Source organism: Megalobrama amblycephala, linkage group LG18 (genome assembly GCF_018812025.1).
Source record: "Megalobrama amblycephala isolate DHTTF-2021 linkage group LG18, ASM1881202v1, whole genome shotgun sequence".
Taxonomy (NCBI): domain Eukaryota; kingdom Metazoa; phylum Chordata; class Actinopteri; order Cypriniformes; family Xenocyprididae; genus Megalobrama; species Megalobrama amblycephala.
In genome coordinates, this window is record NC_063061.1 from 19,001,836 (window position 1) to 19,025,688 (window position 23,853).

General features: G+C 39.5%; 2 protein-coding genes across 4 annotated transcripts in view; one reads left to right on the top strand and one right to left on the bottom strand.

Annotated features, from left to right (window-relative positions):
• taok1b (TAO kinase 1b) overlaps positions 1-18,660 on the top strand; it is a 47,451-nt gene extending 28,791 nt beyond the window's left edge. For all 3 annotated transcript variants that reach the window (XM_048166001.1, XM_048165999.1, XM_048166000.1), the window contains exons 4-20: positions 384-485; positions 605-650; positions 2,982-3,078; positions 3,790-3,903; positions 3,982-4,073; positions 4,161-4,254; positions 6,262-6,343; positions 6,470-6,637; positions 8,228-8,428; positions 8,524-8,661; positions 8,949-9,185; positions 9,556-9,684; positions 11,808-12,011; positions 12,165-12,404; positions 12,495-12,707; positions 12,930-13,112; positions 15,190-18,660. In XM_048166001.1, the coding sequence (XP_048021958.1) occupies positions 384-485; positions 605-650; positions 2,982-3,078; positions 3,790-3,903; positions 3,982-4,073; positions 4,161-4,254; positions 6,262-6,343; positions 6,470-6,637; positions 8,228-8,428; positions 8,524-8,661; positions 8,949-9,185; positions 9,556-9,684; positions 11,808-12,011; positions 12,165-12,404; positions 12,495-12,707; positions 12,930-13,112; positions 15,190-15,705 (2,856 nt within the window). In that variant the 3' untranslated portion in view covers positions 15,706-18,660. The remainder of the gene's footprint in view (positions 1-383; positions 486-604; positions 651-2,981; positions 3,079-3,789; positions 3,904-3,981; positions 4,074-4,160; positions 4,255-6,261; positions 6,344-6,469; positions 6,638-8,227; positions 8,429-8,523; positions 8,662-8,948; positions 9,186-9,555; positions 9,685-11,807; positions 12,012-12,164; positions 12,405-12,494; positions 12,708-12,929; positions 13,113-15,189) is intronic.
• On the bottom strand, positions 18,259-23,264 carry LOC125252579 (protein ABHD15). The gene is made up of 2 exons (XM_048166002.1): positions 20,736-23,264; positions 18,259-19,880 (listed from the first exon to the last, which is right to left on the bottom strand). The coding sequence occupies exons 1-2, from the start codon at positions 21,686-21,688 to the stop codon at positions 19,211-19,213; spliced, it is 1,623 nt and encodes a 540-aa protein (XP_048021959.1). The 5' UTR covers positions 21,689-23,264; the 3' UTR covers positions 18,259-19,210.
• Between the last annotated feature and the right edge of the window lie 589 nt (positions 23,265-23,853).

Consider the following 23,853-nt stretch of genomic DNA (forward strand, 5'->3'; position numbering starts at 1 on the left):
ATGGCTTGGCTCTCAAACAGTGACGTGTCTTAGTATCATACGAGCAAATTGAAGTCAATTGCTGAAGTCACATTAAGTCTCCTGTAACACCTCAGAATGAAGCGAAGCAACAAGGCCATTCATACTTTAGCTGGTGGCAGCATTTCCTTTTGTAATTTCAGATTAGCAGTAATCGGATTACACATAATCTCTGCAAAGAATCCTTCAGAAGCTTTTAGGACTGACTTTCTTTTTCAGGAACTGTACTAGTAAATCGTAATGTCCAGTCTGCTCATGTCAGTAGTGGATACAGTGATCCAGTGGAAAATTGGAATTCATTGTAGGCTTTTCTGGTCAATTGGAAAGAAGACCGTTTGATTTGATGCTTTCTTCTCTTTACTTAGAAATGGCAGGATATCATTAAGGAAGTCAAGTTCCTCCAGAGAATACAACATCCAAACAGCATAGAGTATAAAGGATGCTACTTGAGGGAACACACAGCATGGGTAAGACCTCTCTTCTGAATCACTTATTCTCACTATCACCCTTTGGCATTACATGTAAATGAGTAAATAAAGACAATAACCATTTTATCTTCATGATTCATCTTTTTCCCCCTCTTCAGCTGGTCATGGAGTACTGTTTGGGCTCAGCCTCTGACCTCCTTGAAGGTGAGATGCCAAACATTTGGCTTAATTTGGAAGCATGATCAGTATTTAATCCAAAATGTGGGTGTATTTATTTTATTTATTTGTTTATTTTTTTCAAAAATTAGATAGGATCAAAGCAAAGCTTTAAAGGCACAATATGTAAGATTTTTGCATTAAAATATATATATACATAAAAATATATTATAAATATATTTTGTTCACTTGTGTGTACTTACATTATCCCAAATCTTTCCAACAATGTTTAAATCCAGAGAAATTCGCAGTTTTAACCAGTGTAACATCCCTCCTCATTGCGTCGCCTGTCAATGGTGTCATCTTCGGTTTCCACTTCTACTGCCATAGAAACCATGGCAACACCGTGTCTCTAATGAAAAAATGCAGAGTTGTATCGTCTAGCATGTCACTTTTTTGTTGTTTTGCACAGTCATCATGGACCACAATTATTCGTTATCATTTGCAGCAGGTTCTGTCGCCAAAGTTAACTCCAAGAAACATAAATGTACAGGTGAATCAACTGACCCGAGAACAGTTTTGGACAAGAGGAGAAATAAAACAAGGACCAGTATCGGTGTGACATTTCGTATAGGGCTGCGTGATATTGGAAAAAACTGACATTGCGATATTTTGTTTTTCTGCGCTATATATTGCGATATGAAATCAGTTTCACCAGATGATTTGAATAGCTCTATTTATAAAGAATTAATCATTCTAGGATGATTGGGGTGATTTTGTAAGTGAGTGAATATGCGTAGAAAATAAACCAATTACAAGTATAGATAAATACTTGGGCTGGGACAATACATCAGAACGATTCTGATATTTTCCGATGTTCTGAGCTTAGTTTTTTAACAGCAGATGGCACTACATACTTTAGAAACCGATCGTACTCTACTTGCTTCCAGTTCCTTTACACACACCACTTAAACCTAATTATTCATAAAGTTTGAAAAGGTTAAAGCGAATTACAAGGGTGTTCACAGTGGGCTGTTTACATTAATCTCGCGTCATAAAAGCATTCTGAGCCAAGGCGCAAGTATATTTAACCACTTACATGACTAAGCCGAACGCACAATCGCTCTCCAGTCCTCTTCTTAGTGAGCCTTTGTGTGCGGTTAAAAACCAGCCTAGAGTGCCATCTGCTGTTAAAACTAAAAAAAAATCAGAATCAATCCAGAATATTTGTATGTATTGAGAATCAGTGTATTGTCCTAGCCCTAATAAATACAATCGAACAATAGAATAAGATACACAAGAAATACGGAGTGCTTTGTTTTTTCCAGGTAAATCTAACTGTATTCAGGTACAGACATTGAAGAATCAAATGTAAAATAACCTTGCATAGTCTTCACTGTATAAATTAAATATAATTAATTAATACAATTTATCTTTGTCAAAGCTACAAAAGTAATTTTTTTTTGATTGACACAAACAGCTGCGGCTATATTAGCCTGCTGTCACTTTAAGATCCAATAATGATACGCATCCATTCTCTTTCTCAATTATTCACAACACATAAACTGACTGTTTACGTGCATAATCGCTGAGATGGGCATTTTGACTTAATGTTGCGTGTCCATGATGTCACACATCCTGCAATGTGACTATCGCGGATGCGCATATCGCGATATTGATGCTCAAACGATATATCAAGCAGCCCTAATTTCCTAACACAGTTTAACAAGCCTATGGCAGTGTAATTAAATACAGTATGTGTTATACATACACAGTAAGTCAGCCTTTTTGTAAATGCTGTGGGTATGTTTAAGTGTAATTTTAGTATGATTTGTTTTAAACGTGTAAAACTGAGCTGCATTACCCCACCATTTAATTTGACAAATAAAGTGACATATATGAGTAATAATTTAGCATTAAACATTACATTACTTCCGGATAATTCATTAGAATGAAATAAAATCATTCTAATGAATTGAACATAATGGTTATAAAACTTTTTTTCATTACCTCATCCATGAACTTGATTTGCGAGTCCTATCGGATTGATTTCCATTGGCAGTGGAGGTGAAGACGACAACTCCCATCATTCCACACCCTTTCACAGCTACGCCTTTTGTTATTGTTTTGAATATGCAACCTCTAGTGGCAGAAATTACATACTGTGCCTTTAACATTTTAGATGTATTATTACAAATAGTAGAGCATAGTGCTAGAAATACCAAGTTATGGGTTTAATTCCCAGTGAATGCATGAACTGACAAACTATATATCTTGAATGCAGTGTACATCACTTTGGATAAAAAGTCTGTCAAATGCATAAATGTAATTGTAAATCGTCACTTTGATGAACATGCACCTTTACTGTTTTTTGCTTAGTTCACAAGAAGCCCCTTCAGGAAATTGAGATTGCAGCAATTACACATGGTGCTTTGCAGGGTCTTGCATACCTTCATTCCCATAATATGATTCACAGGTTAGTGGGTTTTAATTTTTTGATGTTCTTGCAAAGTGCGTGCTTGTGCATTTAAGTAGTGTTGGGAGTCGAAAACTGGTTCCACAGGAACCAAATGAATTTCATTACATTGGTTCCGCTAATAGCTTTTGAACATTTGCATTCTTGCGCTGAAGACAGAAAACCCTGTTGGAATACTCTGGGAGGGTTTCCTGCACATTTATTCAGGTGCGTCACAGTGCAGTCTCAAAAGAAATTATGTTTTAGCAATTTTGCATTGCATTAAAGGGTTAGTTCACCCAAAAATGAAAATTCTGTCATCAATTACTCACCCTCATGTCGCTCCAAACTCGTAAGACCTTCGTTCATCTTCAGAACACACATTGAGAGATTTTTTTATGAAATCCTAGAGGTATCTGACTCTTCCATAGACAGCAATTTAATGACCACTTTCAAGGTCCAGAAAGGTAGTTAAGATATATAAAGGTAGTAAATAGTCAGAACATATGATACTTATGGTCACAAAGTCTCACAAATATTTAAAGTTACAATGAAACGCAAGTAGTAATAGATTTTGTAATAGTCAAACTGATTATGGAAATAGAAAAAATGTAGGACGGGGATTTGGTTCTATGCATGGGTTGTTGATTGTTCACACTGCATTACCTGGGTGTGTCAAAGAAAACTACCTCTAATGTTGACCATTCTGTGTATGTTGTCATCTTCACTCAGGGATATCAAAGCTGGGAACATCCTGCTGACCGAGCCTGGACAAGTCAAACTGGCAGATTTTGGTTCTGCCTCAATTGCCTCTCCAGCAAACTCTTTTGTGGGGACACCATATTGGTGAGCACACCGAGTATCTCTGAGTAATAATGACTCCATTCACACAGCCTGGTTATTAACACACCCATCTCCTCTCAGGATGGCCCCTGAAGTGATTTTAGCCATGGACGAGGGACAGTATGATGGAAAGGTTGACATCTGGTCTCTTGGGATCACCTGCATAGAACTAGGTGACAAAGAAATGCTGCTCATTGTGAATTAAATTGTGTCTTTCACATTATGAAAGTCTCTTACTTTACCTCTCCCTTTTGCTGTAGCGGAAAGGAAGCCTCCTCTGTTTAACATGAATGCGATGAGTGCCTTATATCATATAGCACAGAATGAGAGTCCCACACTACAGTCAAGTGAATGGTGAGTCCTCTATCACAGGTTTTCAATCTTTTATATGCCACTGAACCTCAAATATGATCAGTCTCTGTTTTATTAAAAATACACTGCTCAAAAAAATTAAAGGAACACTTATTAATCAGAGAATAGCATCAAGTCAGTTAAACTCCTGGGATATTGATCTGGTCAGTTAAGTAGCAGAGGGGGTTGTTAATCAGTTTCTACTGCTTTGGTGTTAATGAAACTAACAACAGGTGCACCAGATGGGCAACAATGAGACGACCCCCAACACAGGAATGGTTTTACAGGTGGAGGCCACTGACATTTTTTTCCCTACTCATCTTTTCTGACTGTTTTTCACTAGATTTGCATTTGGCTAGGGTCAGTGTTACTACTAGTAGCATGAGGCAATACCTGAACCCTACAGAGGTTGCACAGGTAGTCCAACTCCTCCAAGATAGCACATCAATACGTGCTATTGCCAGAAGGTTGTGTCAAGAACATGGAGGAGATTCCAGGAGACAGCAGGACCGGTATCTGCTCCTTTGTGCAAGGAGGAACAGGATGAGCACTGCCAGAGCCCTACAAAATGATCTCCAGCAGGCCATTGGTGTGAATGTCTCTGACCAAACAGACTTCATGAGGGTGGCCTGAGGGCCCAACGTCCTCTAGTGGGCCCTTTGCTCACTGTCCGGCACCGTGGAGCTTGATTGGCATTTGCCATTGAACACCAGAATGGGCAGGTCCGCCACTGGCGCCCTTTGCTTTTCACAGATGAGAGCAGGTTCACCCTGAGCACGTGACAGACATGAAAGGGTCTGGAGAAGCCGTGGAGACCGTTATGCTGCCTGTAACATCATTTAGCATGACCGGTTTGGTGGTGGGACAGGGATGGTCTGGGGAGGCATATCCGTGGAGGGATGCACAGACCTCTACAGTCTAGACCAGGGGTGGGGAGCGTTGATCCTGGAGGGCCATTGTCCTGCAGAGTTTAGCTCCAAGCCTAATTAAACACACTTGAAGCTAATCAAGGTCTTCAGGATTACTAAAGTTACAGGCAGGTAAGTGTTTTTTTCAGGGTTGGAGCTAACAGGATAATGGCCCTCCAGGATCAACGTTCCCCACCCCTGGTCTAGACAATTGCACCCTGATTGCCGTTAAGTGTCGGATGAAATCCTTGGACCCATTGTCAGACCCTACGCTGGTGCAGTGAGTCTTGGGTTCCTCCTGGTGCACGACAATGCCCGGCCTCATGTGGCGAGAGTATGCAGGCAGTTCCTGGAGGATGAAGGAACTGATACCATTGAATGGCCCCCACGCTCGCCTGACCTAAATCCAATAGAACACCTCTGGGACATTATGTTTCGGTCCATCCGATGGCGTCAGGTTGCACCTTAGTGTTGCCCTGGTCCAGATCTGGGAGGAAATACCCCAAGGCACCATCCGTCGTCTCATTAGGAGCATGCTCCGACATTGTCAGGCATGCATACAAGGACATGGGGGCCATACAAACTACTGAGTACCATTTTGAGTTGCTGCAATGAAATTTCAGCAAAAGGGACTAGCCTGCTGCATCATTTTTTCACTTTGATTTTCGGGGTGTCTTTGAATTCAGTCCGCTGCAGGTTGATAATTTAATTTCCATCAAATGTTGTGGCATCCTTTTGTTCCTAACACATTACCCAGTCCATATCAGTATAGATAGCCAGCATGATATTTTTCCTCAATGATATCTGATGGGTTTTCAAAGTGTTCCTTTAATTTTTTTAGCAGTGTATATGTAGGCAAACATTACTGTTTATTGGTGCATATAAATGCTAACTTTTTGTATTCTTTTAGTTATACAATTTTAAATCTACTTAACTAATGTATGTTTGGTAGAAATGAAGGCTCCTCCATTTTAAATGACCCATTTTAAGTATTTTTAGAGCAAAAGCATGAATAATCAAGATTTATATTAAATATGAAAAATATTGAGCGATTTCTGTGTTAGTGAGTCAATTAACCTGCTGTGTTATTCTCTTTCCTCAGGACGGATTATTTTAGAAATTTTGTTGACTCTTGCCTTCAGAAAATCCCCCAAGACAGACCACACTCTGAGGATCTGTTGCAGGTGTTTACTTTGCATTGAATTATCAAGAAATTTAAATAACCTTTTTTTTTTTGTTAGTCTTAATAATCCACCTGAATAATTAAGAGTTAACTGCCTTATTTTCTGCACTCTTTTCAAAAACGATAGCATGCATTTGTCCTGCGAGAGAGGCCAGAATCTGTTCTGATGGACTTAATTTTGCGGACAAAAGATGCAGTCCGAGAGCTGGACAACCTGCAATATCGCAAGATGAAGAAGATCCTATTTCAAGAGGCCCACAATGGGCCGACCACTGAGACCCAGGAGGGAGATGAGGTCAGAACCTTCCCTAGTTCCAATACTTCAACATTAATTGGCTCATATTATATAAATTCAAAAGTCTGAGCCAAACTCAAGAGTGTTCAAAAAGTTAAAAATCAAATTTAAAGGTACACTATGTAACTTTTGGCCCTTTAGTGGTTAAAAAACAAAACTGCATGCATTTTGTGGAAGAACATTGTTTTGGTTGTGCTTCAGCTCTGCGTGACTGTGTGGATGAATATGGTTATTCTGCTCATAAAACATTCACTACTAGGCTTAAGAGATATAACCAGTTTAGATGGAAAGGATCTCAAGCTGATTAGCTTCACCCTTTAATAGACACGATACTTCCTTGAAAATAAATACTAGCACAGCACTACAACAAATAAGGAAATGACCTTACACAGTAGATAATGCTTTACAATGAACTCTGTTAGAGAGCTGCATATGGCAATTTAACTATTCAATTAAATACCTTACTCACCTGTTGAGTAATAAAAATGTCATCTCAACATTTCAAATCCCTAATGTCTCGCCATCTCTAAAAAGCCAAGCCAATGTTGATTCGTGTTTTATAACAAAGCTCTGTCGCACTTTCTTTTTGCCAGCAGCCTCTCCTCTGTCCAGCGTCTATTTATTTATTTATTTATTTATTTATTTTCAAATGGGTTTGAGATTTAACTGCTCCATGTCATTAGTTGTTATGACAACTAACCTATGCCACCCCCACACCATACATGCGTCAAAGTAGCCACTTTTCTCTATTTATGGACAGGCGAGCGATGCGTGTACGCAATTTCCAGTGAAAAACATCCCGTCAGGTCTAAAATATAAACATTTATAATAGGCTTACCATAGTAAATCAGGGTTAGACAAAAACATGTTTTGGAAGAAAAATTTATGAATTTGACTCATTATTTAAATCAAAAAAGTTACATAATGTACCTTTTAAAATGGGACACTTTTGGAAAAAGGTCATATGTTCTTGGTTCCTTTTGAAGCACATGATAATCTTTCAAATCTTGGTGGATAACATGACTAACAGGTTTTACACAAACTTAAGTTAATGCATTTTATTGTAATAAAAAATGTTAACTCTGTTTTTTGATCTCTCTCTCTCTCTCTCTCTCTCTATATATATATATATATATATATATATATATATATATATATATATATATATATATATATATATATATATATATATATATATATATATATATATATAAAAATGATTATTACTATGTAAAAAGTTTCACAGACAAGGCTTAAGCTAGTCCTAGACCAGCTATTTTAACTGAAAGTAGCTTGCGCTGAAATATCTTAAAATATATCAGAGCCATTGTTTTTTCCACAAGATGTATTTTCTAGGGTATGTTTATAAAAGCTACTTAAATTCCTTAATTGAACTAAGGCCTAATCATGGCTTAGTCTAAGCCCTGTCTGTGAAACCAGGTCATTATTACTTATTATAATTACAGAGCACATATTAATGCTATGCTCTGAACTGCTGTTTTCTCTGTGTGTGTGTGTGTGTGTGTGTGTGTGTGTGTGTGTGTGTGTGTGTGTGTGTGTGTGTGTGTGTGTGTGTGTGTGTGTGTTCAGGAGCCGGAGCACAATGCTGGTCGCACGGGCACAGTGAGCAGTGTGGGCAGTAATCAGTCCATTCCCAGCATGTCGATCAGTGCGAGCTCTCAGAGCAGCTCAGTGAACAGCCTTCCTGATGCTGCTGATGACAAAAGTGAACTTGATCTGGAGAAAGACCACACTGTTATGTCTAACAGTTCGGTCATACACCTGAAGCCTGTACGTTCACATACCTCTTCCTAAAATATTACAGAAACTTTCAGACCTTCCTGTGAACAGTGAACATACATTTTCCTGTTTTTTGTGTCCATCAGGAAGAAGAGGAAGTTTACCATGGGGATCCTGAAACGCATCCTCGTCCCTCAGAAGCCCAGGCGGCACCTGCACAGCCCCCGCAACGCAAACACCATCGCAACCGTGAGCACTTTGCCACCATCCGCACAGCCTCGCTGGTGAGCCAGTCAAATCGGATCTGTACTGAAATTCTTCACAACCCTACAGTGTCCGCATTGGATTTGTCAATTTAAAATCGCTCGTTTTATAATTGATACACAGTGGCATTGGTCGCTTCCAGTATAGGCAGTGTAAAATGTAAAACATCACAAGAATTTATTGTTTACTCCCAGTGTCAGATTTTTGAAATGTTCAACATTGATTTCATTTTTCTTAAACCATTATCATTTTTATTCCTCTTCCCTCTCCCTCCCTTTCCTTGTGTCCCTCCTCTTGCCTCTTTCAGGTCACACGGCAGATGCAGGAACACGAGCAGGACTCTGAGCTGAGGGAGCAGATGTCCGGTTACAAGCGCATGAGACGGCAGCACCAGAAGCACCTTATGGCCCTTGAGAACAAACTGAAAGCGGAGATGGACGAACACAGGCTGAGACTGGACAAAGAGCTGGAGGCCCAGAGGAACAGCTTTGCCAGTGAGATGGAGAGACTTGTGAAGAAAAACCAAGCAGCCATTGAGAAAGATGTAAGTGCACGTGAGGCATGTCACATGATCTGTCTAGACCCAAGCACAATCATTGGGTGGCTTCTATCACAAAGATGCGGAAAGGAATGCGGAAGTCCTGAAAAATGCTCAGAAACTGGGAATTCCCCTCTTCCTCTTATGCCATTCCAACAGTAACTTAACCACGTAATAATATCTTTCACATGCACAACATGGCCAAAAGAATGACACCCCTTTCTGATGAAAAATGACATTCTAGAGAATTATGTGCTTCCTACTTTGTAGTAGTCCTTTTCTGCTTCATCATGACCAAGGCTCTGTACAAAGCTATTTTTTATATTTTAATTAATTATTTTATTTTTATTTTTTCTCCATGAATGTTTTCTTGAAGGCCAAGTCATTTGCCAATGATGAGAAGAAATTCCAACAGCACATTCAAGCCCAGCAGAAGAAAGAGCTTAGTAGCTTCCTGGAATCACAGAAACGAGAGTATAAGCTACGCAAGGAGCAACTGAAAGAGGTACAGGCATGTTCAAGCATGGCTTTTTGCCCACCTATGAATCCACCAATTGTGTTTTTCATCTTGGCGTAATTCCACCTAGATTGATCTTTGTGCACGGACAGTGCAAATGAATCAATACAAGTGAAAAGGCTGGATTTTGGCATGGTCAAAACAGCTGAAAATTAGAGATGCGCTGAAATTTCGGCATCCGAAAATACAGAAAATTAATTTTTGTTTTTGCCTGAAACTGTTTTGAAGGGCCAAAGTCATTGACCAAAACATTGACATTTAATTAGTAGTTCACTAATGGTGCATTTAGGCTGTCAGTACACATTTTGCTAAATGTACGTGCTATATTACATATTATATTTTTACTATTATTTTACTATTATTTATTACTTTATTTTTAATTTTGGTTTATGGTTAAATGAAAACTTCAATTTTGGTTTCAGTAAAAAAAATAATTTCTCAGAATCACTACTAAAAAGTCATGTTTCTCTATTATTCAGCCATTTGACAATTTTCAATATACATCCTAGAGCATGCAACGTCAACTGGAGGCCCGCGGGCCAAATCCGGCCCGCCAGAGATTTCCATCCGGCCCCCAGAATAATACTGAATTCAGGAATAGCCTTGTAAGAGGAAAAAGTTTAGGGCTGGTCCGAATACCATTTTTTGACGAACATCGACTATTCGAAGCTTCGGAGAGAGGGGCTGAACATATTTTTCTCTCTAATAAAGGCAGGAATATGTGTCTTTATGTCCGTTTGCATTTTTATTATTTTGAGAACCGTTCATCCAATCGACTTCACAAGGGAGTGCAGTGTCGCATTTGGTGCAATATAGATGGACACGCGAGACGCGACACATTCAGAATTAATAAACTTTTAGTAAACTACAGTCAGAGCAGCGTGAGCGGGAAGCGGCTTATGCTCCGAGAACGGTCACTGCACTAGTGCTATAAAACGCACACACACAGGTCTGTTAAATTAAGCAATACTTTTAAGGTAGTCTAATATTTTTCTGACTAACAAATTGGCACAGTAAGGGTATATTTAAATAAAGATAAAACGAAATTTAAATAAAGAAAAAATGAAATTTAAATAAAGAAAAACGAAATTTAAATAAAGAAAAAACGAAATTTAAATAAAGAAAAACGAAATTAAGTTAAATTAAAAACGAGATTAATTTAGATTGATAATAACGGGTAAAAATGCTAATACATTTTGTTTCTATTATTCTATTTTCCACAATGTCAAAGCAACAAAACACAAGCTCAGACAGGCACTTCGGTCCATACAAACTCCGCTGTTCTGCGCTCTAGCCAGAGAACACTCCCGTTGCTGGAACGATAGGGCTGGAACACGCGTCGGTTCTATTTCTAGCATGCACGCGTTTTCTGCGTGGTTCGAGCGCGCCTGAGACGCGTGTCTCAGTGTGCAAACTCCAACCTGTTAAATATGGGAGCCGAAATAAAAACGGACACGCCACGCAGCTGAGACGCTCACGCAGCCAGTGTGTCGCCGGCCTTATTCAAGGCGGAATGAGAACCGTTTTTTATTTTTAAATCTAACGGGGAAAAAAAGGCCTTCTGAAAAGTAGCTTGTGCCATAGCCTGCCTTCAGTCAAAAATGACGATAAACGCGTTCTCTCATTGAACATCTTTTATTGTTTCACGTGCTCATTTTTTCACAAATGTCAAAATTTTCCTTGCCTGGGATTTGCGCACAATTGCTTGACAGTGATGGACAGCTTGACAGCCTCACAAATATGAAGCCTAAAATATCGCTATCGCCCCCTGGTGGCTTGCAGCAGTACAGGTAATATGTAAAAAATAACATAAATTTGGAATTAGAATTAGTATATCAAATAATAACATATTAGGATACAATTCGAATTTTATTTTATATTACGAGTATCTGGCCCTTACAGTGTCTGCAGTGAAAATTTCTGGCCCTTGGACAAATATAGTTGATGACCCCTGTCCTAGAGGATAAGAGGGAACATTGTTACTTAGTAGATTCAAGTAGATTGTGAATATAAATTGTATATTCATATATAAATATAAGTAGCTAAATATTTATTTTTAAGTAGTAAGTATTTCCTCTTAAACTCCCATTGATGTTTCCCACACTGTTTAGGAGCTAAATGAGAACCAGTCCACCCCTAAGAAGGAGAAGCAGGAGTGGTTGTCGAAGCAGAAGGAGAACTTTCAGCACTACCAGGCAGAGGAGGAAGCCAACCTGCTCCGCCGACAGCGCCAGTACCTGGAGCTGGAATGTCGGCGCTTTAAACGCCGAATCCTCATTGCAAAACACAATGTAGAGCAAGACCTCGTCCGGGAGGTAGCGTTTCTTATCCTCATGACATAACTGTCTTAAATAGGACTGTAACCAATGACTATTTAGCCATTATTTCTTTGATTAATTTGATTTTAAAAAGCCATTTTTTATGTCCAAAGAAAACAAATATAATGACACAAGGTTTTCTTGATCCAGGAACTTAATAAGCGTCAAACACAGAAAGATCTGGAACACGCCATGCTGCTTCGCCAACATGAGTCCATGCAGGAGCTGGAGGTGAGGCAGCTGGGCACCATCCAGAAAATGCGTACAGAGCTGATCCGCTTACAGCATCAGACTGAGCTCACCAACCAGCTAGAATACAATAAACGTAGAGAGCGAGAACTGCGCCGCAAACATGTCATGGAGGTCCGGCAACAGCCCAAGAGCCTTAAGGTGTGTTTCCTTTTAGTCTATGCTTGTTTTTATAGTGCATACTAGTCTTGTGGGGCGAGTAAGCCTTTCCTCCTCTTTGATCTGTATCAGTCTAAAGAGCTGCAGATCAAGAAGCAGTTCCAGGACACGTGTAAGATCCAGACACGGCAGTACAAGGCCCTGCGCAACCACCTCCTGGAAACCACGCCCAAGTCTGACCACAAAGCTGTGCTGAAGAGGCTGAAGGAGGAGCAGACACGGAAATTAGCCATCCTTGCTGAGCAGTACGACCATTCCATCAATGACATGCTTTCCACACAAGCTGTGAGTCCTGCCATGTTATGTGTATATCTTCCTGTGAAGCCGTCAAAGAATATGAACCAATCACAAATTTCAGCTGCAATTACTCCACAGCATTTACTTGTGGGTCTATGAAATGCAAGAGGCGAAAATATGTTATCCTAATTTAAATGTGGATAATGTGGCATCTTTTGCCTTTTATGCACTGGTTCTAAATGTAACTCCACCTCCCATCTTGCTCCTCAGCTGCGATTGGACGAGGCACAGGAGGCCGAATGTCAGGTGCTAAGGATGCAGCTGCAGCAGGAGCTGGAGTTGCTAAATGCCTATCAGAGCAAGATCAAAATGCAGACGGACGCGCAGCACGATCGTGAGAGGAAAGAGCTGGAGCAGAGGGTTTCGCTGAGGAGGGCTCTTCTTGAACAGAAGGTATGTTAACTGATACAAATCCAAGCAGCACACTACAGAAATAACAGGGGGAAAGTTTTTGATGTTCCAGAATAAGAATTAAAGCTATAGTTCACCCAAAAATGAAAGTTCTTTCATCATTTACCCTTTTTTTTTCTGGGACAATGAAAGTTTTGAAGCATTTACAAAGTTTTGAGGAATACGTTAGCCTAAATTCATATCCAGAGACACATTCACTTACTACTTGCGGAAGAACATTTAATGATGTTGACCTTGCAATTTTGAATCTGAACACAATATGTAAAAAAAAAAAATTGTAGATTCCTCAAATTTCTACTTTTATGTTCCACGGAAAAGTGCATACAGGTTTAGAATGACATGAGGGTCAACAACTGACACGGTATTTTGTCTAAAGGCTGGAATACACTACATAACTTTTAAAATCTGAACACTAGACATCATACACTAGCTGACTGATAACACACACCAATAGACTTTAAAGTCATTCCAACCACAACAAACTTACACTGAACCATGTGTGTTGTTGCTTGGAGATGCATGTCAAATGAAAACGATGTGTTTTAATTCGCTTCAAAATATCAAACATGTTTGATATCCTCCAAGTGGATGGAACATAGACTGTAAAAAAAATAAATATGGATGACGCACTTCCACACTCTTTCATTGTAGAAAAGTGAAGCCGCCAATGTCCCAATATGGTGCTGACTTCTTGTGCTGATTCTGAGTCAGTACTGAACTCGGGACCCGAGTCTGCGCAGTAGTGAGCATGAAGTGTAGTGAAGCTCAGAGAAGCTGTCAATCATGACATCACACCCCCATTTTTATGGCATCAAATAACTAACCAAAACCAAACTTATAAAAAAAAAAAAGAACATTTGAACTTACATCAGTGTGATTAAAAACTACATTATTATAAATTATTTGAAGTGTAATTTAACCCTTTCAAGCGTGAGTTTACAATATTCTAGCTGACCCCCCAGAGTGAGTTTTTTTTTAAGGTGACCGTTAGAATGTCTGCCCTTATTGTTTCCATGGCAACGTGTCATGCTTGTCACGTAACACACCGCAGCCACAATAACACTGTATGACACATGTATCGCTATTATTTTTTTCCTTTATTTAAAATATTCACAACATTGCTTACCATGTCATCAACTATCTGATTCTGATTCTCAAATCTGTGTAAGTGAGTGTGTTTTGTCATTTAAAAACCTTTATAAATGATCTTTATCTTGATCTATAACGTGAGATGGGCGCCTCCATCTCAGAGTCCTATCAGTCGGATTTACAGCACGTGAATTCATCAGTTTCTCCCAAAATACATGCAAGTAAGTGGCTGGTGAACTGGAAGAATAATAGAGTAAACTTTATAGTTACTTAGGCCCACTATGTGTGTCTAATATGAATAAACGTCGGCAAATTATATTTGACTGGATTGATATTGCTGCTTCCACTGATGTCTCACATCAGTGTGTATTTTACAAACTCTAAAGGTATTGTTTTACTGGTGATTGTGTATTTAAATGTCTGAAACCTTAAAAAAAAACATCATGTGGCTGAAAACACTGCATAGTTGTGATATATGACAAGCGCCGAGCGCGTCTGTCTTGCAGCCAAAGCGCAAAAGCACAGTTCTGGCAGTTGTGACGTCACTGAACGTTCTAAATCCCATATGTGGGAACATACCACTCAAAAGGTTAATTGTTTAGTTTGTCTCGCGTCCCATTTAATTACATGGAGAGGGTGGGGTTTATGACCCATACTGGGACCAACCACCTGGGGGCGATTGAGACGCTTTGGCTTCACCTTTCAGGACTTGTGCGGCACACTTGGGATGGAATCATTGTGTAGAGCTAAAAAAAAATTAGAGTCTGTGCCCATCATACAATACACAATTTTCTGTGCAATCTCTCAACTCTGACTGCCTAAAATCTGCAGACAAGCTCTGACTTTGGGCACACTCCAGACTGCAAAAATCATTGTGTGGTGTATTCCAGCCTTATTTATCCCTGCAGCAGCTGGGAAAATGTCATGTCATCATTGAAGTATTACCTGATTCTATTTTGGTTTTGGTCAGATTGAAGAGGAGATGGTTACCCTGCAGAATGAGCGATCAGAACGAATTCGCAGTCTGTTAGAGAAGCAGGCCCGGGAGATCGAGGCGTTTGACTCTGAAAGCATGCGTCTGGGCTTCAGCAACATGGTGCTCTCCAGCCTGGCTCCGTCCGACGGCCACAGCCACAGCTTTCCAGGGGCCCAGAGTAGCTGGGGCTCCCAGCATGGTGCAGGCTCTCAGGGGTCACACTGGGGAGGGCAACATGGTGGCAGCCAGCACGGTCACCACCACCACCCAAGCCACGGTGGCTCTATCCAGCAGCCCTGGGGTCACGGCCTGTCTTCAGGGGGACCGCCTCCCTGGGGGCACCACGGGTCTGGAGGCAGTCAGCGCTCAAGTGGGGGAAGCAGTGGGCTACGGAACAGTCCCCAGGCAGTACGGCGGGCCACCACAGGGGGCCGCAGTGAGCAGGGGATGAGCAGGAGTGCCAGCATCGCCTCTCAGATTTCCAATGGCTCGCACCTGTCCTACACGTAAGATCCCCCGCTGCTCACCCACAACACTTGTCTTGGCCCAAAATGCCATAGGGGAAGGGATAAAGGGGCACCATGGTCTTTTTTTTTTTTTTTTTTTTTTTTCTCCTTTTTTTTTTAAACATCCATTCCTTTTATTTCTAGTCCTCAAAATATATATTTTATACACATGGCAAGCACAAAATGCATTCACTGTAGTTCCAGTTACAGAATGTCAGCCAGAAAGGGCACTTAAATGTTCTGGCAAGTTTGATCAGCTAGAATCCAGAATGACAAAGTCATTTTTGCAGTGATGCGATGTGCATTTTAGAGCGTGTTAGATTTGAATTGAGAATGTTAGTGATGGTAAGAATGAATAAATGAATGCTGTGTATTGTATGCAAGTCTTTATGCAGTGGGTTTTTATCATGGTCAGGTTGTTTCGGCTGGATTCTTTGCAAAGAGTGGGAGTTGAATGCATATGAATCCATGTTTCTAAAGAAATTATAGGAAAACAATTGCAAATATATATATGGTTTAAAGGTTGGATAGCAGAATGTGAAAGAATCAAGCTTTACAGTGCACTTGATTTTGTCTAGCGTAGTCTTTTATAAAGCACTAATGTTTTAATGTGTTAATAAACAGTATGCTCTTTTTGTGCCAGAACAAATTTTAACTATGAAAAGATACTGTGAAATGCTAGGAGTATTATTTTGATTTATTGAATTATCGTGATTTTTTTTTTTTTTTTTGCCATCACACTTTTGCCATGCATTGCCATCCCTCCACTAAAAACAGTGTGGAGAGCAGGATGCCATTTTGCTTTTTGAAAACAAAGCTTAAAACTCTGATAGCAAGTGTATGAACAGATTTGTTCCATTTCTATATGCCAAAAGGACATAGGTGGTTATAAGGTAGGTGTGCAAAATGACTATATTAATGTGAAGGTACTTCAAGGGTCTTGAAAAGTGGGGGTGTCTTGGACTGAATATGTAGAATGACACCTTAAACAGGTTTTGCTATGTGAATATACATGAGCGTTAAAGCATGTTGGCACGGTACAACTCCACTCCTGCATAACAGTATGGCAAAAGCTGTTGAAGTATTTTAATGTTCGTTTTAGTCTTTTGATTTAGTGATGCCAAAGGTAACAATCACAACTATGCAAAAGGAGAATAGCCTGTCACATTCACATCTTCTTTCACTGAGCTTAACATCACAGAAAAGCACTTTACCATCCCTTTCTAGTCTTAGTTGATCACTACAATCATATACGAGCAGATCTCCTGGACCTCGGGTGCCCCCTCCTCCCCTTTCTCAGGCTGGGTTTAACAAGAGCGTGTTGTGTGGATTTTAGGGGTGGGGAGGTCTAGGTTGGGTAGGCTTGAGACCGCTGAATGTTTTTGCTGGGCGGGTGGGTGCCGCTGCTGTCGTCCCTGCAATGCCTTGGTTTCTTCCACACCCACCCCAGAGCTCCAGTGACTGCTGCCCACCCTCCAACCGAACACTTGTCACAGCATGTAGAAAAAAAAGTGATTAAAAATGCAATGGAAAAACAAGGTTAGATATCATATAAAACATTATGGTGGAAGGGTATACAGCCAGAAGACAGCTTTGAGTGAGATGTATAGGAAAACGTTTGTGTATATTGTATATTTAGAATTTTAAATAAATGAATAAATTGAAATCAAGAGAGAGACCCAAGTTAAAACTAGACTAAAATTTAATTGCTTGAATGTGAAGATAAAATAAAAAATAACTTGGTTTCTAATATTGATTATTTAAAAAGAGAAAAAATTATATATAAATATATATATACACAGCATATTCTCAGAGGTGTCAAGCGAAGCCAAAAAAGATTTTATTTTCCCCGCAATTAGATTCACACAGAGGATATCACTCTTTATATGGATTTTTCCATTGTCCTCTCTTTGCTGCTTGCTCTCCTTGCTTTCAAAGGTATCAGTTACCATTATTCACTTGTGCCAGTACTCATGTTCTGTTATCTGTGAACCAACAGTGAACTTTCATCTTCTGAAACATAAATGCCATTGGTTTTTTGTTTCGGGCAAAAAAGAGAAACATTTACAACTGCCATCATGCCTATTACAGAAGAGCTTCAAAAACATTTTTCCAAGAAAAGTGCTGTCTACAATATTTATCCATTTTAAACACTATTTTGGTACACTTCTGGTATATGCATGGGATTGCAGATTTCATGAAGTTGCCCATCTCAGTCTAACTAAAGCAACTGAGCCAATGCATCGCCAATTCTAAAGATTTGGGCCAAACGTAACATTAACATGATGAGAATATATATATATATATATATATATATATATATATATATATATATATATATATATATATATATATATATATATATATATATATATAAATAAAACATGCCAATCATCTAATAACATTCAGTACTCTAATGGAATCACTGGACCAGAGGAACAGCCATAGACAAAATGTGATCTTTTTGACATTGAGTTTACTCTTGCAAACAGGGTCATGCAGTATTTTCCAAAGGAGAGTGGTGTGCCCTGTCAAATGAGAGTAGATTTCTTTGGAATCTCTTAGCATCCTTGTTTTAATGAGCCTTTGAAAAAGTGTGAAAACAACAGGATAAATAATATTCAAAGAAGGTGGTACATCTCTGTACAGTGCATTTACCAGTATTTCAACCATTTTCTTTTGATGGTCATTGTCTCATTTTTCCTGCTTCAACATTACCATAGCAATCCATATATAACCTGTATTAAAATGTATAGATTGTGAAAAACTGAATGTTGGAGAGATTACAAAAGTTGTTATGGCTATTCATAACAAAAACACTTACAACAAGTGAATTAAAAAATATAAAAATTATGAACACTTAAGGGGACAAATGTAATGTTTTGTTTGTAATTACTCCTTTTGTTGGCAGGGGGTTACTGGACAAATAAATCAACTGTAATAAAGTAATTTTAGTATATATTGGTTTTGTCATTTTTATCTTTTAATCCATTTTGTATGTTTCAAATCTAAGTGTACTAAAAAAAGTGTTCTTTCCTATACATCCTTTTCATGATTAATGCACAAGTTAATTAGCAATATTGATTCCTTTAAATACATTGCTTTGAACTCATATGAGTCCAAAAATTGTGCAATAGAGATCTTTACTGTGGTACAATATCTATTGAGGAGAAATTGTCTTGCACACAGAGAGTAACCCAACTTGCTCCAAGTGATTAGTTTGTACAAAGAAAATGGCATAGCTAAATATAGCATCTAAATAGTATAGGCCAAGCCATCAACATGATTAAGGCCAGTCAGTACATGTCCTTTTTATTTATCAAGATCTCCATTTTTGATCCCATCCTTTAAATCTTTATCTATTGTAATCTCATTCTTGCTCATTTCCACACAACTGTGGTTTCCTAACTGAGGGCACCTAAAATTTTTTTTAAACATGTTCTGTGCCTCTTGGTATTAAGTTTAGCACTGCCAATCTATGATCTTATGATACCACCTGCTTCTCTCACTCAGCGAGTGTAGGATCTATTCCAAGTAAAATCCACCTGCTCTTCTTCTAATGTGAATATGTCAGAGGGAGTTGAGATCTGCCGTCTTCGTGAACCTAAGATGGGCCTTTCTTTCCGGAGCAAGGTTGACCTCCTTCTTTTGGACAGTATAGCACTGGTGCTATGCCTCAGGCCCTGGCTGCCACGATGTGCAATATCATCCTTGAACCCCTTCTTCTCTTCTACCCCTAAGAAATCGGCAACTACCCTAAAGTATTCCAACACCAAAAAATGACTCCAGGAAGTGGTACCTCCATGTCTATCCTCGTGAATAAAGCCGCAGTGGCCTCCCTGTTCTGTTATGGCCAGCATAAAGTAAGGGCTATTATGAAAAAGTGCCTCAGGTACAGTAGAGAGAGGTGGAAGTAGAGGATCATCTTGGCTACACAAACAGAGCACAGGCACTGCCACTTCGTCTGCATCTCGCAAAGGTTCATTCTTCTCCCAGTAGCTTGCCCAGTCAGGCTTTGTTGATAATCTTGAACTGTCCTTTCCAACATGGTCCACTGAGTCTGACATTCTGTGAGCCGACTGCTTAGTAGCACAGAACATGAGCTCTTCCATATCTCGCAAAGAGTTGCAGTGTAGAATTTTTGCTACATCCATCACAGAGCTCAAAGCAGTGGCGTACCTGTGGAAGGGGTCAAATGTTTAAATTCAATGAGTTTGTAATTCTAGTTGCCTTCTCTCATGGTAGTTCTGCACTATGACATCTTATAATGCGTAACTTGGCTAGCAGGTTTTGTACTTTTTCATTCGCAAGATTCTGTTCACCCAAAAATAAACAATCATTTACTGTTGTTTCAACCAAAGATTTTCTTTTGTGGAACACAATAATGCTGCCCATACACTACACAAATTTGACACTACACAGAGCGATCGTTACTCGTGAATGAACACCAGTTTGCTTATGGTTTCCGGCTTTTGTCTAAAATCTCCATTAATTGTTGCAAGTGGAAAATCAGGGCTAAAATCATGTGTGGGCAGCATAAGAGAAAGGGAATGGATTCATGCTGTAGGCCAAGGGTGCCCAATCCTGTTCCTGGAGATCTACTAACTTGCAAATTTCAGATCCAACCCTGATCAAACATGCCCGTCTGTTATCAAGTGCTCCTGAAGATCTTATTTAGCTGGTTCAGTTGAGCTTGATCAGGGTTGGAGCGAAACTTTGCAGGAAGGTAGATCTCCAGGAACAGGATTGGGCAGCTCTGCTGTAGGCCATCATAAATGGCCATAAAATTAGTCCATATGATTTGTGTGCCAAGTTGTGGCGAGATCATTATTAAGGCTCACAAAATTCAGTGTCTCGCAAGGTTTGACATAAGTGATGCCTAATGGCATAGGATGTTTCTTGAAGTGCAGATGCATTTTTACCACATTTTTTGGTTGATTTATTTCTTTAACCACTACAGCAGTCTAGAATATACATGCAAGATAACACCCTTCATTAAAGATCAAAGGTCTACATTTATGTGTAATCTGCTACCTGTTTATTTGAAGCTTGCGATAGATGAGGGCTATCCAGTGATAGAGCCAAGGAAGCTCATACTCAAACAACAGTTGTCCATGAAACACAGGAGAGATGCAGGCAGCAGCCATCAGGTGTGAAGAAGAGCCACATTCCCCCAGATATGACAGCAGTAACCCTGAACCCGAGCCCTCACTTATTGCAAGCAAAGTTGAGGATGGATGATGACTCCGCAAGTATGCTACCGCTTGCACAAGGTCAGAGGGATTTCCGAACTCCTGGTAGTGTGGAGTGATCAGCGGGCAACCACCTTGACCACGTCGATGGAACACCACTGGATAGAAACCCTGCTGCAAAGCCTGGTGGCACAGTCTGATCAAGTGTGGCGTCACTCTGCCCAGGGCGTTGGGAATTATAATAACAATAGCCGGATTGCTAGAGTGAAGGCCCAGAACTCTTCCTCCAGGATGATGATCCCTTTTGGCCTGAACTTGTTGGTCTGTCAAACTCACAGCCCAGTCCAGGGCCACAATACCCCCGTCCACTAGGAGAAGGTTATCCCTTTTGAAGCGGACACCTCCCTGAAGTTCAGCACCTTCCTTTGTGGGCCACATGAGATTGGTGATTATCTGAAGATGAGGGTCGGCCTGAGGCCATCTTGCCAATGGAGGCTGGGCCAAAGCATAACAGTGTTTCTTCAGGTGGTTGGCAAGGGCCGTGGGTTTACAGATCAGTCTGATCTCTGCCTGGCATTCTCCTATGAATTCAGATACTGGAATATGTGACAGTTTCAGGAGTCTACAGGCCATAATCCACATACAGCGACCACATTGCTGAACAGTACTATCTGCAAGATGGCGGATCCAGTTCCATCTAAGTAAAATCTTTACCAGGATCAGCATTAGAGAAGGTAGCAGGCAGAGAAAGAATTCCCACATTTCTCCTGGTCTATCGAATGGCACAATGAACATACCTTAGCACTGAGGTTGGTGGGCAATGGTTTCCTCAAGTGAGCAAGTGGAATACTCAAAAGAGCTTTAAACCAAATGTTCTGTTCTACTCTCACTAGTGCTGCAGCCTAAATGGACTTGCACCTCCTCCCCTACCCATAGCAAACATGTCTACTCCCCCTTCTTCAGAAATCATTAACAATACTTTGATCCACAGACTGTTTTTAACTATAGGAAGCAGTCAATTCGCAATCTAATGGAACTAATGGAGGTTTTACTACTTGAATGTCTGAGTTACAAGCCATTCTTTCCTTTACTGCCATCAAAACCCACTTCAAGTGCTGTGGAGGTGGAGTGCATTGACTATTAACAGTTTGATATAGGTATGATGATTGAGGATATTGCACCCAAACCAGTACCCTTTGTTCCTGGGTTGTTTATGTAATAGAAATGAGATAGCTGTATGGTCCTATAACAAAAAAAAAAAAATGAACTGAGAAACTGCTATGTGACTAGAAATAAATTATCTAGTCTCAGGAAAAGTAATTACCCATGGTGAATGTGTGGTATGTGTCTTTACATTTTTATAAGTAATAATGCATGCAACATTTTGTACAAAAAGGGTTTTATTCAAACCATAAAACTCACAAATTATCCTCTACATAAAACAAAACAATGTCTTTGGTTTTGATATTTTGATGCTTTTTTTCTAGAATAATATTTACATTTTGAAATGTTAAACAGAGGCCACATGAGTTTTAATTCTATTGGTCAAAGCTGGAAAGGCAGAGGCATGTAAAGTGAGAGGTTAGTAGCAATTTAAGAGTCAATAATGCAAGCACTCCTTACAGAAGAGGGACAAATGAAGACATGCTGTCTATGCTAACATTCTTTTGCTTTTTATGTCAAATCATATTTAGATTAATATGATTTGATATCTGTGAATAAAGATTTTCCCAGGAGCCACCGGCATCTGCCTTAAGGAATAATAGCAACAAAAAAATGAAGATTCTGTTCTCATTTACTTGCCTTCATGTCATTTAAACCCCATCTGATTTTAGTAAAGATGTTTAGCATAATGTTCAGGCTGTTTTCAGTAGAATAAAAGTTGTCTTGATGCTGTCAAGTTTCACAAAGGAGAGAAAAAAATATATATACTATACAGTATAATACTAATACAAACACTCATGCATTATATTCCAATTCTTCTGAAGTTATGGTCTATATACAGTTTTGTATGAGGACCAGACTAAAATCTGTTGTAGATCTTAAAGGGTCAGTTCACACAAAAATGAAATTTCTGTCATTAATTACTCCCCCTCATGTTGTCCCAAACCCGTAAGACCCTTGTTTGTCTTCAGAACACAAACTAAGATGTTTTTGATTAAATCCGAGGGTAAACAGCAATGACACATAAGCAGCAATGACACTGCATCTTTTGAGGCCCAGAAGGGTATTAAATGAAATGGTCAACGTAACTACAGTGGTTCAACCTTAATGTTATGAAGCGACGAAAACACTTTTTGTGTGCAAAATACTGACTTTTTCAACAATATCTAGTGATGGGCGATTTCAAAACAATGATTCATGAAGCTTCAAAGCTTTATGAATCTTTTGTTTTGAATCAGTGGTTCGGAGCACCAAAGTCACATGATTTCAGTAAACGAGGTATTGTTATGTCATAAGTCTTTTGAAATTTCAGTGGTTCATGTGACTTTGGCAGTTTGATACATGCTCCGAACCACTGATTCGAAACAAAAGATTCCTAAAGCTTTGAAGCTTTATGAATCAGTGTTTTGAAATCACCAATCACTAGATATTGTTGAAAAAGTTGGTTTTGTTTGTTTTGTTTTTGGGCACAAAAACCACTGTAGTCATGTTGACTGTTTTATCGATGTCTTTTAACACCCTTCTGGACCTCAAAAGGTGCAGTGTCATTGCTGCTTATGTGTGGATCAGATACCCATTTTTGATTTCATCAAAAATATCTTAATTTGTGTTCTGAGGACAAACAAAGGTCTTAGGGGTTTGGGACAACATGAGGGTGAGGAATTAATGACAGAAATTTCATTTTTGGGTGAACTAACCCATTAACTATGATTTGTTCAAATATTTTAAAAACACAGTCATTTGTGCAAGAACCAATAATCTTCCTGGTCGCTGACTTTAGACCTGGCATGATGCGT